At 52.6% G+C, this 14,007-nt stretch overlaps 4 protein-coding genes across 5 annotated transcripts; 1 reads left to right on the top strand and 3 right to left on the bottom strand.

Moving 5' to 3' along the window:
• Positions 1-113: 113 nt before the first annotated feature.
• LOC3290943 (mucin-19) lies at positions 114-6,552 on the bottom strand. Its single transcript, XM_554380.5, has 2 exons — positions 5,600-6,552; positions 114-5,502 (listed from the first exon to the last, which is right to left on the bottom strand). Exons 1-2 carry the CDS (start codon positions 5,953-5,955, stop codon positions 837-839), a joined length of 5,022 nt encoding a protein of 1,673 aa, XP_554380.5. The 5' UTR covers positions 5,956-6,552; the 3' UTR covers positions 114-836.
• A 605-nt stretch (positions 6,553-7,157) lies between these two features.
• Positions 7,158-9,198, bottom strand: LOC1278800 (methyl-CpG-binding domain protein 2). 2 transcript variants are annotated; one of them, XM_003436627.2, is made up of 4 exons: positions 8,880-9,158; positions 8,165-8,467; positions 7,765-7,942; positions 7,158-7,694 (listed from the first exon to the last, which is right to left on the bottom strand). In XM_003436627.2, the coding sequence occupies exons 1-4, from the start codon at positions 8,999-9,001 to the stop codon at positions 7,383-7,385; spliced, it is 915 nt and encodes a 304-aa protein (XP_003436675.2). In that variant the 5' UTR covers positions 9,002-9,158; the 3' UTR covers positions 7,158-7,382. The 2 variants fall into 2 exon arrangements, with proteins under 2 accessions (XP_003436675.2, XP_318432.5); XM_318432.6 differs by lacking the exon at positions 8,165-8,467 and having other exon boundaries at positions 8,880-9,198.
• Positions 9,199-9,217: 19 nt separating this feature from the next.
• LOC1278799 (metaxin-1 homolog) lies at positions 9,218-11,694 on the top strand. Its single transcript, XM_318431.6, has 4 exons — positions 9,218-9,461; positions 9,557-10,006; positions 10,079-10,573; positions 11,280-11,694. Exons 1-4 carry the CDS (start codon positions 9,393-9,395, stop codon positions 11,352-11,354), a joined length of 1,089 nt encoding a protein of 362 aa, XP_318431.6. The 5' UTR covers positions 9,218-9,392; the 3' UTR covers positions 11,355-11,694.
• LOC1278798 (vacuolar protein sorting-associated protein 45) lies at positions 11,590-13,986 on the bottom strand. Its single transcript, XM_318430.6, has 3 exons — positions 13,661-13,986; positions 13,394-13,592; positions 11,590-13,329 (listed from the first exon to the last, which is right to left on the bottom strand). Exons 1-3 carry the CDS (start codon positions 13,751-13,753, stop codon positions 11,897-11,899), a joined length of 1,725 nt encoding a protein of 574 aa, XP_318430.3. The 5' UTR covers positions 13,754-13,986; the 3' UTR covers positions 11,590-11,896.
• Positions 13,987-14,007: the final 21 nt, after the last annotated feature.

Raw genomic sequence — 14,007 nt, 5'->3', positions numbered from 1 at the left:
TAATTATTTGCGTTTATCTACGATATCACCACTGCATGCGAAGAGGCGAATGAGGCCAATTTATAAGTAACAGAATACCTTGCATGTTAAAGAAATAATGCTTTCACAAAGAGTATGATAAATGATGTTGAAAATTTATTCACCGTTTTATGTAATAAATTTTCCCTTCATCAGTTGCGGCTCATTCAACAACCAAGGAAACCTCTTGCCCTTTCCATTCTCACGTGGACCTCCTTTTGTTACGTAGAATTTAATACCAAAAATCAACTATTAATGAACAGCACGGTACGCGAAACATTTTACAGCGCGCGTGGTTGTTATTTCGTCCCATCCCATATCAGCAGGTTGGTAGGTTGTTAATTTATTAAACGGGTTATTTTTATTTCTCCTTTATACACTTCATCCCTTATACGCCTATACACATACACAATTCCCAGTCATTGTTAATTTCCATTGTAACGGGACGCTTGCACAATTTTGTATTTAAGGGAAAGAAAAATGTTTTGCAAAACCATCGCTCGAAAGCTCGTGCCCACGCAGCAACGACGTTTTCCACAGACAAAAATATGAAAACCCAAAAGAAAGCTGTTTGGAGTGCGACTGTAACAGAATCCAACGTTAAGGCAGCGACAGACATTGTAGTCAAACTTTCAACAGACGCTCACACACACACAAACACACACACAAACATACGCAATAAACGGACTTTGTCTTGAATTTGCAGTTGCGAGCTTCTTTTTGCATCTCCTGCTGTTTTGCCAATCCGCACAAACGTTCTCCTTCCTTCCCCGCTGTATCCCAGAAACCCTTGCGCCAAGGGTTCATCCGCTTTACGGTCACTTGACACGCCTCGTGGCCACCTTTATCCGCCGCGGCGGTCCGTTCGGGGTTGAGTTGGTGCCGATGCTGAACGTTGGCATGACGCCACCGGGCACGATGCCGCCCGGAGCACCGAACGCGGGTGGTGCACCGAATGGTGCCGCGCCCCCGCCCATGCCGAACGGCTGCTGCTGCTGTTGCTGCTGCTGCTGCTGCTGTTGGGGCTGCTGCTGTTGCGCTCCACCGAAGGTAAATGCTGCCCCCGGTTGCTGCTGCGGTTGTGGCGCGACTGCCGCGACGTTTCCAGCGGAGAAGTTAAACGCAGGACCCGGAGCAGGCTGGGCGGCCGGGGCACCGAACGTAAACGGACCGGCGGTCGCGTTGCTGTTCGAGGCAGGGGCTGCGTTTGCTCCATTGACCATCGCGCCGAACGCGAACGGAGACGCGTTGTTAGGTGCCGGATTGGCGTTACCCGTTGCGACCGGTGAACCAAACATGGGCGGCGAGGCCACATTCGCGTTCGCATTGCCAAGCCCGCCAGTGAAATTGAACGGCTTTGGTGCGGCGTTCGATCCGAGGTTGAAATTGAAAGCGCCAGCTTGGGAAGGAGCTGCCTGTTGCTGCTGCTGCTGCTGTTGCTGCTGGGCGTTGTTCTGTGGCACCATCGGGCCGGCACTGCTCGCACCGAACGTGAACGGTTTGTTGGCGGGTGCTGTCGTGTTGCCGCCAATGCCATTCGACATGGTTCCTGCCGCGGGCGTAGCGTTGAAGCCACCGAAGGTACTGCCGCTGCCAGCATTGCTTCCGAACGTGGGGGTGGCATTGTTTGGAGCACTGTTAGCAGTATTGCTTGCTCCGAACGTAAACAATCCACCCGGTTGACCGGTGGACGCTGCTGTGTTGTTCACATTCTGCGGTCCGTTCGTTTGTGGCGTGCCAAAGATGGAGCCCACCGATTGGTTCGCTGAGCCCGTAGAAGCTCCCGTCGCATTTGCGCTGCCGAAGATGGATCCGGTGGTGCCGAAAGCCGGCGCCGGATTGGCACCGTTCATGGTGGCACCAAACGCGGGCACCGCCGACGGGGTGGATGTGTTGGAATTTCCAGTAGTGCTGTTGTTGTTGTTGTTTGTTGCCGTAATGCCACCGAAAATTCCACCCCCTGCGGGCGCCTTGTTTGCACCGAACGCAAAGGGGCTCGCGTTTGTATTGCTGGTAGCGGTCGCACCGAACGTGGGAACGCCACCACCACCGAGCGGATTCGAAGCCTGAGGTTGCTGCTGGTTTGAGGTGGCCGTATTTTGTACACCCTGGGCGCCTGGAGCGGGAGCTTTGGCGGAACCGAACGTGAACATACCGGGCGTTGCAGCTGGGCCTGCTGGGGATGTGATGGATGCAACCGCATTGCCAAAGATGGAACCTGTTGTACCGCTGCTATTGTTGTTGTTGTTGCTATTAGCATTGCCACTAGTCGGGGCCGGGGCTGCTGCTGGCTTGGCTGCACCAAAGGTAAACGGAGATGAAGCCGCACCCGGTACAGCTCCGTTGGCAACACCAAACACCGACGTTCCACCAGTCGGGGGTGCTGCTGGCGCGACTTGACTCCCAGCAGCGGCCGCACCGAATATGTTAGAAGCGTTCGCTTGTTGCGTTGTTGCGGAAGCAAAGAGATTTGTTTTGCCTGCGTCGGACGATGCGCTGGTGGTGGAGTTGGACGAAGGCGCGGCTGCACCGAACAGGTTCGGTGTGGTCGCGGATGCCGGTTTTGCCCCGCCGAATGTGAACGTCGGTTGGGACGGGTTGGTAGGGTTGGCGCTGGCTGTGGCAGCTGCCGTCCCTGTCGTTGCTCCCGCTCCGCCGCCTGCCCCGGCAATCGAACCAAACGTTGGGAATGTCGTCGTGCTCGGTGCAACGGAAGAGGAGAAAGCATTCGTACTGGCGGCTGCCGGCGCTGAGCTTGCCTGTGCTGTTGGGGCCTGTGCTGTCGCACCGAACGTAAACGAAGGGGCCGGCGCCGATGGTGTCGATTTCGGTGCGCCAAAGGTAAATGTACTGCCGCTAGTCATCGTAGCTCCATTGGTTCCAGCAGTGCTCGGCGCACTGGAGGTCGCGTTAGTGAATAGTGACGAGCTGGAACCAAACACTGGGATTGTCGTGGTGGTGGTGCTGCTGCTAGCGGTGGCTGCGTTGGCACCGAAGCTGAAGGCAGGCGTGGCCGATTGCGTCGTGGTCACCGTGCTGGTTGTGGCGCCAGTGCTGCCAGCCTGCGTTGATGCGGGGGGAAGTTTGAATCCTCCAAACGAACCAGGGCTACCGAAGGTGGTAGGCGAGCTGATGCTGGCTGCTGGCATCGCTGGAGTATTAGCAGCGGTCGGAATTGTGGAAGCTCCAGCCGCAAACGAAAACGTCGATGTGCTGCCGGGTGTAGCTGTGGTGGTGACCGTGGACGTTGTTGCCGGACTTCCGAACTGCAGTACTGGTGAGGGAAGCTTGGCAGCGCCGCTACCGCTACCGAATGTGGATCCCAGCGTGCCCGGTGCCGGCGAGAAAGCGATCAAATTCGACGTTCCCAGGCTAGTGGCGATCGGGCTGCTAGTTGTTTGCGCTGCGCCTGTGGTCTTCGGGGAGGCCGGTGTTCCGAACGAAAAGGTTGGCGTCGCTGTGCTGCTCTGTCCTGCCGCGGTCGTTGTTGTTGCCGGCGGTTTGGCCGGCAAGGAAAATACAATGCTCGTTGATGTTGTAGTCGCTACCGGCGGAGGGCTGCTGACAGAAGTTGTGCCACTGTTGGATCCGAACGAGAACGTAAGCGTTTTCGCCGCCTCGGATGGAGCGCTCGCCGTCTTTGCTTCATTCGCTGCGGACGTTTGCACAGCGGAAACGGCAACAACAGTCTCCTTTGATGTTGGTACAGCGATCTTGCCCAGCCCGGTATCTTTGATGGGGTTGTTAATCAACGCCGACAGTCCGCCGTTCGTGACGGGCGTGGAAGAGGAGACAGCACTCACGGGCGTGGATGCCGCTGAATCCTTCAACGTAGTGGCCGCCGGTTGCTTCGAAGGGCCACTCGCTGGAAGTTCCTTCGGTCCGTCAACGGTATCTTTTGCGGGTGCGTTGGAACCGAAGCTAAACCCATTTCTCGACTGTGGCACAGTCGCAGTCGCTTGCGAAGGTTGACGTGATTGTCGCTCCTCCTGCTCTTCCTCGTAGTCGTCCAGATCTCCGCTCAAGCACTTCAGCATTACCGTCAGCTTGGATGGGGCCGGTTTCTTCAGCGGATCGCGCGACGAACTAAATCCGCCCGAGCCTAACCCGGACAGGGTAACATCGTTGGGCGATTTCTCCTTCGGCTTTACGAACTGAACCTTCCCACTGCCCTCGCCGTGCTCGTCATCTTCGCCATCGCTCGACAGCAGCCGGCTCGCGTGCCTTGACTGGGTGCCCCTGGCCGATGGTGAGCCGGATTTATCTGCCACTCCCGTCATTGCCGACGATTCGTACGGTCGGTTGAAGAGCGTTATCTTTGGTGGGGCACGGTGCGGTGGAAGAAGCTGCTCCATTGGCTCCTTGCTAGCGCTACCCCTGCCCGATTGGTTCCAGTGGTGGTCCAGTGTCGTGCTGGTGCGTGCCACCGACTGCTGGGCGTGACCGTTGGCTGCTGTATCTTTCGGACTGTCGCTTCGCTCGAGCGGTCCGGGTGAATTCAGTGCCATGTTGGAGAACTTTTCTGGCGTGGCCAGTCCGACCAGGGTTGAGGATGAGGTCGGTATGGTGCCGATCGCCGGACTGGACATGCTGATCGAGTGGTTCATGTACAGGCGACGATCGTTGCGCGGTACTGCATTTCGCTTCGGTGTGTTCATTGCGACCAGGCTGGAGCTGAGCGAGCTGAGAATGTCGTTGTTCTTCACGCAAAGCCGTTTCTTTTGCGTCTGCTGCTCGCCGCCGGAATGGGGCGCACGGCCCACTCCACCCAGCCCCGGCTGTCCCAGCTCCGACGGCGAGGCGGGGCTGCTCTCCATTGCCTGTTCGCGGCTTCGCTTTGTCGCCAGGCCGTGTGTTCCGATGGCAACGGCCGCCGTTGATGACGGCGGGCCGCTGCCGGCCGCATCAAGCTCCGACAGCTCCTGGCACTGTTTCTTGATGCGATCCGCGTCCAGCTCCTCGCTGTTGATACGCTTTCGGGAAATTTCCTTCAGCGCGTCGAGCACACTACGGGTCGGCGTCGAATCCAGCTCGGCACACGGTGTGATGACGCGGTTTTCGGCGTCCGCAACATCACCACCACCACCACCACTGCCACCACTCCCGCTCCCGCTGCCACTGCCGCTGGGTCCGTTGCGTGATGTGCCCAGCCCCGCAAACAAAGACGACTCGTTCGCCGATTCGTTCGTGGTCGGCAGGAACATTGAACCGCTGCGAAAAATGCTGCTGCGCTTGTTCGTCTGAAAGAGCGATCGCTCCGGCGGCGCTATACGCACCATGCTGAAGTTCCCGTTCCGCCGAGCCGTGCTGCTGTTGGTGTAACGCAGTTCCTGCTTGCGCAGCTGCACCAGCGGAAACTGGCCCGGTTTGTTGTACACGCTCGACAGCGATTGGGAGCGGTTTATGGCTGCCTGGGACTGGCCGCGATCGTAGTACCGCACCAATCGATTCACCAGACCCGGGCTTCTGGCGTCAGTTATCACTCTAGAACAGTCGAGAGAAAGAGAGCGAGAGAGAAAGGGAGAAAGATAGATACCAGAGCAACAGGAATGACCGCGATTTTGCATTGGCCGTGACTTACCGTGAATTTACACGCCCAATGCCCGTCAGGTTACCGCTGCTTTTGAACAGTGTACGGCTGTTGCTCATCAGCGGCGAGGTGGGCCTCCGCTTAGACTGTCCACCGAGACTGGCACCGTTCCAGGCAGCACTGAAGCTCGTGCCGCCGATGTGCGTCGATTCCGCGACTGGCGGTGTGCTGAGCGTGCGACTCAACCCCGTCGCACTGCCCCCAAAGGAGCTCATCCTTGACGGCGTGCTTTGGTTGTTCCTGGTGCTGCTCGAGGGCGATGACAGCAAGCCCGATTTCAGCGCAGCGCTCGCCGCCTCCGGCTGCTTCATGCCTGATCTTCTTCCGTCCATCGATCGATCGAACATCGTCGCGATGCACACCTGCTCTCCCGCAGCACACAACAGCGCACACGCTCCGCCTAACCTTCAAAACTGCCCGTCGAACGCGACGACTCACGCCGTACAAAACCCTATCGTGGCGAAGGGTTTCCTGCTGCAGTTTTTGGTGCTGCTGCTGCCACTGTATGCACTCTGTTGATGCACTTCTCTAGTTTACCGCGCGGAACATGCCTTCTTCGTCCCAGAGGCTGATCACATACACACACTGACACACGCAGACACGCACGCACGCATACACACACACACGTACACGAAGACGCACACACGAACGCACGCCTTTTGCGCAAACTTGCTTGACGTTTTACGGCGGGAGGTCCAAGCTTGGATGCTTCTTCCCTCCAAACTAGACTGTTTCGCTGTTGGCGCACGGCTCTGCGTACAAGGCCAGTGAATGCGCCGTGTCACCGTTATCTGGTTCACCTTGTCGTTCTCGGTAAGCGAATAACCTTGGCGTGATTTCCCCCGTTTGCTGGCAAAGGTTCTCGTAAGTGGCTGGCCGTACTAGCACTATTTTGTGGGGAATCAACTCGAGCTATGAATATTTATTGACAGTTTCCTGGCGACTTGACAGGTCACATTGCACGCTGTCAAGATGGATCTAATTTTGGCCATAACTTGCTAAACCCAAGCCCATAGGTGTAAAGGTTTTTTTTCGTTTTTTTATACCGCTAACTACCGTACAATAGAAGTTTTACCAACAAATACCAAACAATAATTACATAAGAAAGTGTTTTCGAAGCATATTCTGCTTGATGAAAATGATTAAAAAGCCTCTAGCGGTTCAAATGCACCTACAGTTGATTGATACCACAGCTTATTCCCTTTGCCACAGTTGAACCAAGGAATTGGTAGAATTCAAAATTACAGTTACAATTCCCTCATTTTTTTAGAGAAAAAATGAAGCAAATAACTCTGCTAATTAACTACTTTGTTTAATAAAGTTGATACATTTATCGAAATAAAAGGAAACGCATTTACCTCAACAAAGTATGTTTCACAAACACCCTTCAGATACAGCAATATTCGCCGCCTAATAAGTTTTGTTACTGACTAGTAACTCAATGGATATTCAACCACAGCGAAAAGACATTTAGAATGTCCCTAATGCACCGTTGGCGTTCTGCTTATTATCTGCATTAAGAATTTTTAACAAACTATTGAGACAATAATTTTAAAGAATGTCGTACAATATTTGTATTTATTTTCAGCTTGCATACTTATACGCATAGGTAAAAAGATAAGAATCACGTCTAGCAATGTAAAAGTGTAGGTGTGTGAGGGTTAAGGTGGACAAAGCACCGAGCATGTCGGATGGTTTGCCGCTCCGATGCAGATGAAACGCCAAAGATCAGTACTGTCTCACTTCTCCATCGGCTACGAACGGGTACAGGATCTTAGGCACGCAACGCCTCCTGTAGCCGTAACCGGGCATACTGCACGCGCTCCTCCTGCCGCTTAACGTCCTCCTCCGTGATGGTCACGTTCGTCATTAGCGGCTGGTGTGGATTGGTGAACACGCCCGCGTTAGTGTTGAGCGACGTTTTCGAGGCCGTCTGTCCAGTCACGGGAAGTGTGTTGTGGTGTAGGGCAGTGGCTAGCGACTGCAGCACCGTCGTTTCACGTATACCCGGCCCTATCGGCCGCAGTCGCTTCGGTAGTTCGATCGATCCGATCTCTTCGTTGTGGGTGTTACTGGCTCCGAGATTCTGTAGCAAAGAAAAAACGGACGTTCGATAAACGTTACATTTTTACGGAGTACGATGAACGGAGACTTACCTCTAAACGTTTCTCCCAAAACAGCTGCTTCGGTTTCACCTGGCTGCCGTGCTGTAGTTCACGCTTTGCTTTGGCATTATCCGCTTCCTGCGATCTTACCACCGTAACCGGCTGTTTGAAGATCGATGCAGTTTGTCTGATTGGTGGGATCAGTGAAGTGTCCGATCGCATTGCACGGCTAAGGAAAAATAAGCAGAACAATCATTAGCGGAGAGAAACAATTTTGACGCGATTGTAAATAGCATGCGTAAAGTAAATTAAGTGAACCTACAACGAATATGGTAACTAATAAATCAGAATTAAATGAATGTTAGGCTTAGTACGAAAAGTACAGTGACAAGAAACTTTAAATCGGCCTCCAATCATCCGTTTCCTGAATTTCCCAGCCGTTGACAACTACCTGTAATCGAACTGAGATGAAGGCTTCACACCACACCCAGCGCTTATTGGTGTAGCGGTGAGGGAGTTGCTTCCGCCGAGCGGTACTGACGGTGGAAACTTCCGGCGCAGTGCACTACTACTGTTTGCCTGCTGCTGCAGCAGTTGATAGCTCGGCCCGTGGTGGGAGTGCAGCAGCTGGGCGGCGGCCACCGAGGGCGGTGCAATAATGCGACCCGCCTGATAGTCGAACGTCGGCAGATCGATCGTGTCGCCGAGGGCGCGGGCGAGCTGTGGTTTACTTTCAATTTTCTTCCCCGTTGGACTTCCGGCAAGCGAGACGCAGCGAGGGTTGAACGAAAGTTGTAGCAATGGTTAAGGGCAAAGAGGGATGAACGGGAGGGTATAAGATGTCACAGGCAGTTCGAGGGTTATGTTTTCCCTTGTTAGCTTTTGCCATGTGTTGTTTTTAGACTGTAGCCAATGGGGTCATAATTTGAACGTGGTGCGGAGAGTGTCGGTTAAAATGGAGAATTTTGGGCCTTTTTCCAAGCAAGAAACCAATCCGTCTACGTTTCCCTCGCACAAACCAGCACTCCCCAATCACAACTCCTTCGAGACGATTATGTTTCATGCCAATTAAGCAGCTAAATTTCGAGCAACCAATGAAAACTAACCCGGGTACGTTCAGAAAGTGCACAAAAAGCAGCGTCCCGGTAACGACGGTGTAACCTTACCTGTAGTAGTACACATCCACTTTCCCCGCAGACAGGCCCGTCTTTCGGAGCACCTCTTCGCGCTGCCAGCCCTTCGGCAGAGCTGCACAATCGGTCCGCTTCCGTTCGATAGATACGTTCATGGCGGTGGTACGCACGTGGTGTTGATGGTATTGAAGAATGGGAAGATGCTATCGTTCAGATGTTTTCTAATTTCTAACAGCCGTAATTGTTCGGAAAAAGACGGTACGGGTGTGTAGCAAGCGTTGTTGTTTGTTTGTTCTGCAAAATGGATTCTTCTTCCCGTTTTTTCTTCTCCTTTCTTTCCTAGCATTGTTTGACAGCAAATTTGACAGCGCCCAGATGACAGCCGAAACAGAAACCCCTTCGGGAATGGCTCGCTCGAAAGGTGTGCGTTGCACAACGCGTAAACACACATTTCTGCAGGACGGTAAACCGCACGGGAAAATAAAGACTGGTAAAGCGGGTAAAATACACAGCAGCTGGTGGTGAGCGCTCTAAAGCTAGTGAGAAATGGAAATATTTGTGTACCGTGGCGAGTGGGGACTTCCATCGATTGACTACGAATGCAGTCGACTGCTGGTAAGCATTGTGCGGCAAATCGCTTACGAAACATGACCGGCCGCTTGCATTCGCTTTTGCATTCTAACCGGCTTTGCCCCTTCCCATGTGTGCAGGCATATCTGAAATTTTCCGGCGCGAAAGTAACGGTCAACTTTAATGGGAATCCCTTCAGCTCGCCCAACGGCATGCTGCCGTACATGATAGCGGATGGCAAGAAGATCGCCGGCTATGGCCGGATCGTTGAGCATCTGGTAGCGGCCGGGATAGGGCCACCGACCGCGACGGACAGGGCGGAAAACGTGGCAGACGAAAGTAGCCAGCACGCTACACAGATCAACGGGTACATGCAGTATGTGCAGGAGAATTTGCACCCCTACTTCATGTACATGCTGTGGGGCGATCCGAAGAACGTCGACACCACGCGCACGGTGTATGCGAAGCGCATTCCAATTCCGTTCAATTTCTACTGCCCGCGAAAGTACGTGCTGCGCACGAACGATATCACGCAATCGTTGGTGGGGTTTTCGTTAGAGGATTCGATCGAATTTCACGACGTAGCTGAGGTGAATGGGCCACACCCCGCTAGCGTAACAGTTATATGCGATAATTAACACAAGCCGATGATTCTTCCACAGTTCCAACACAACGCCAAAACCTGCCTAAACTGGGTAGCTGCGAGGCTGGAGGAGAGCCGCTGGTTTACCGGTGACCGGCCGACGGAAGTGGATGCTTTACTGTACGGGTATCTGTCGGTTTTGCTAAAGCTTACCCTACCGAACAATGTACTGCAGAACCACATCCGCCAGTGTCCGAAGCTAATGCAGTTCGTCGATCGAACGACAGCGACGTACTTTGCGAAGGAAGGCTTTAATAGTTTTACCGCATCCGGACATGCTGGCAACGGTCAGCAGAAAGGCACCAGTACGGGAAGCCCGAACGACACTTCCTCATCATCCTCGGCCAGCGGCGGCGAGCGATCGGAGAAGAGTGGGAATGATACAACCTTTCACACCGGTCAGCAGCAAGACCCGGACGATGGTCCGAAGGAAAGGCGAAAGCGTTACATTCTGTCAGGATTAGTGGCCACCGTGGCAATGCTTGGATATGCAGTTCTAAATGGTATTTTAACGGTGAGTGCAACGTTCAAACTTGTGTTAGGTAGATCTAATTCAGATTCATGAATCTGAAGGAATCTTTGAAATGATGAAATGATTCTGAATCTTGATTGCAAAGATTCATGAATTTCGAAAGACTCCTGAATCTCGAAAGATTAATATATCTCGAAAGATTCATGAATCTCGAAATATTCACGAATCTCTTGGGATTTATGAATTTCAAGAGATTCACAAATCTCGAAGGATTCATAGAATTTGAGCTTTTCTTTATTATTCTTCTTGGCGTAACAACCTACGTGATCAAGCCAGCCTATAAATGATTTCGAGACTTCTTGGCAAGTACCAAGCAGCCGGATAGTTTGTTTTGCTACGGGGAGACGGTCCATGCGAGACTTGAACCCACGACGCGCATGTTATTAGGCGGGATCGCGCAAATTCAATTTTTTTATAGTTTCATGAAATATATGGATTGTAATGGATTTATGAATGTAATAGATTCATGAATATTTGAAGGATATTCATGAATCTTAAGAGATTCATGCAACTTTGAAGATTCATGAGTTTCTGAAGAGTTGATTCAAGATTCGAATTAGCCATCACTGAAGATTCATATGAATGAATCTCAACGAAAGATTCATAAAACCCAACAGTAGTTCAAACCGTGTCCTTGTGAGCAGTGAGAAACACATAATACCGTATCTTGTTTCTTCTTTGTTTGCAGCTGCCTAGTGATAGAAGTCACGGTGATTTCCTACAATATGACGACCCCGGAGAGTATGATGATGATGATAATTAAGTAAAGTTAATATAGACACAGTGCCGCTGTTGTGCTCCGGGAGCCCTTATTCCGTTGTACGCTCAGAAACTCGGAAACTTAGCCGAATGCTTTCATGCGTTTACCAGGTAGTCGGTCGCTTAGATCACGTAATGCATCCTAGCTGAAGTTTGTGAACAAGACCACCAATACCAAATTGGCCATCGAGTGCGCCGTCGAGTGATGAAGCTTACCATAAAGCGTGTTACACTATGCGTTATTACACTTAACTGCCGTGTACTTTATTTGATGTTTTATAGTATAATAGTATAATCTTTATCTAATGGCGCTCCTTGACCCAAATAAATAAGCTAGCACGATACATATAGTCAGACAGGCGCGCGCACACACACACTCACGCACAAAACCGACGGGACAGTCGGGAAGTTCACCAACAACAGCGTGTAAAAGTGTAAGGAATGGAGTTAACGATGATGGTTTAAATACGAACTTCTTAATCTCACGGCGTTCTGTTAAAAAGGATAGACTGAACCCGTTACATCTGCCGCTCCACCCCTACCGCTTTAAGCCGTCCCGGCCGGTGCATGGTGGAATTGTTGCAACGAGCGTGAATGTTTAAATGGCACCCCGGTCGTAGCAGCAAGTACCTCCTCGATGAAGGACTCCGAGTTGTGGATCGTGGTGCCGCCGAGCACGATCCGGTAGCCCTCCTGATTGTACCGATGAACGGCCAGCGCTTCCTCGTACGTCGCTCCACCGACGATAAAAACGATCACCTCGGCCGGTGGCCTCCGGAACGGAACCTCATTGCCCATGATCGGATACTGCGCATCGAGCGGTCTTCCCTTGATCACCTCCTCCAGCGTACCCTTCAGCACGCACTCGTGCTGGGCGTACACATTTTCCACGCCCTTCAGCTCCTTGATTAGATTGCGCGTCAGCTTGACGGCATCCGTGATTTTAACCGTATTGAACAGCTCCTGCCGGGCCACGGTACTGATGTACTCGAGCATACGCGGTACTATGTGCGACCGGCCGCCACGATCCTGCAGCAGCTTGAGCAACCCGGAGGTGTCACAGTTTGCGTGCCGCTCGTACCGCATCGCGTACAGCAGCACGAGCCGCAGCGCGTTGGCCGCACTTATCTTTCCCTCCGAAACGAGCCGTTTCACGCGCTGCAGTTGCGTGGAGTGGTCAGCCCGGCAGGCGATTTCTTGCTCCAGCTCCGACACCTCGAACAGCTGCTGCTGACCCACCTGCACCGACAGTTCGCTAATCAGCACGAGATGCTTCGTGACGGTGCCGGACATTTTGCGGAACTGTGGGTACGTCTCGACAAAGTTCTTCATATCGGCGATGCTCTCGATCTTGCGCTGATCGTTCGCCTTCTTCTGAAACTCGTCCATCAGCACCTTGATCGTTGTCGCAATCTCGCCAAAGTTTGCGTATAGGTTATTCGCGTAAAATTCGTCCTGTTCCGTCGATAGAACCACTTCTTTAAGGTCCTTCGGTACGCCGGCCACGCGGGACAGGTCGACGCGCTGCTTGTTGATTGAGAGCAGCTCGTGCACCATCGCCTGATACGTCCACTGGTTGAGCAGTGGCGTGATGGGGTCATCGCGTCGGTCCAATATGAGCAGCAGCGGCGGTGCCGCACCGTCCTCCGGTGGCCGGAAGCTAAACAGGGCCGTTTCCTTGTTGATCGTTTCGTGCACCTTTTTGGCTAGCGTTTGTGCAGCCGTCGAACCGGCCCGATAGCGGATGGCGGGCCGGAACTTGAACGATAGCAACACACTGACCAGGCCCTGGGTCGAGCGCTCGAGCGCCTCCGGGTTCCAGCTGAGTGCCTGCAGACAGGTCGGAATGTGCAGCGAGAACAGGTTCGGATTGACCGGCAGGTAGTCGGCATAGATTTCCTTAAAGTCCTGCACCGATTCACCTTCGTCACTCTCCGCCAGAATTTTTATGTCTGTCCGTGGTATAATGTTGCTGAAATCTGGGGCCACCCGGACAAAGCTTATCAGTTTCGTTCTGCATGTGGAGGCACGACGCATACTTACAGATGTAGTAAGAGCCGAACTTTGGACTCTGTAGCTCTTGCTGCAGCATGAAGATGTTATCCTTGGTGGGGCGTATGAAGACGATACACTTGAGATACTTTAGCTTCTCGTTGGACCGTACCGAGTCGAGCCGCTCGAACAGAAACACTTCCTTTTGCAGCATCTCCGATTGGGCGAATGCCATCGATACGATGCTTATCTGCGGGCGTAAAGAACCGTGTGACGACGATTAAATAGGATTTAGCAAAATACTTTCCCGCTGCTTACCGTCTCCCGGTCCATCATGAGTATCTTCATGCCCGGTCCGGCATCGGTAATCATTTTATCGATGTACGTCTGTATCGCACGAATTACGTTCATCGTTGCACCCCGTTTCACTCTTTGGCGGTTTGCAGGGAAGAAAATGTGCTTAACTGCAGCCTTTGGCCAATCCACGTACGCAATTGCGTGCCAAGGGTGGCGTATTTTTCGCTTCCAGCTGGTATTTTTACTTTGCCAGCGCTATTATTGACTTTTTTTCGTGACTTTAGTCCTATGCTTCCATTATCAGGCCCAATTTTGCGTGTGTGAAACAGATTGATGTTTTGACACTGCCCAATCAATCCCACTGAAGA

This window comes from Anopheles gambiae, chromosome 2 (assembly GCF_943734735.2).
Source record: "Anopheles gambiae chromosome 2, idAnoGambNW_F1_1, whole genome shotgun sequence".
In the NCBI taxonomy this organism is placed as follows: Eukaryota; Metazoa; Arthropoda; class Insecta; order Diptera; family Culicidae; genus Anopheles; species Anopheles gambiae.
This window is presented reverse-complemented; position numbering and strand designations above follow the sequence as displayed.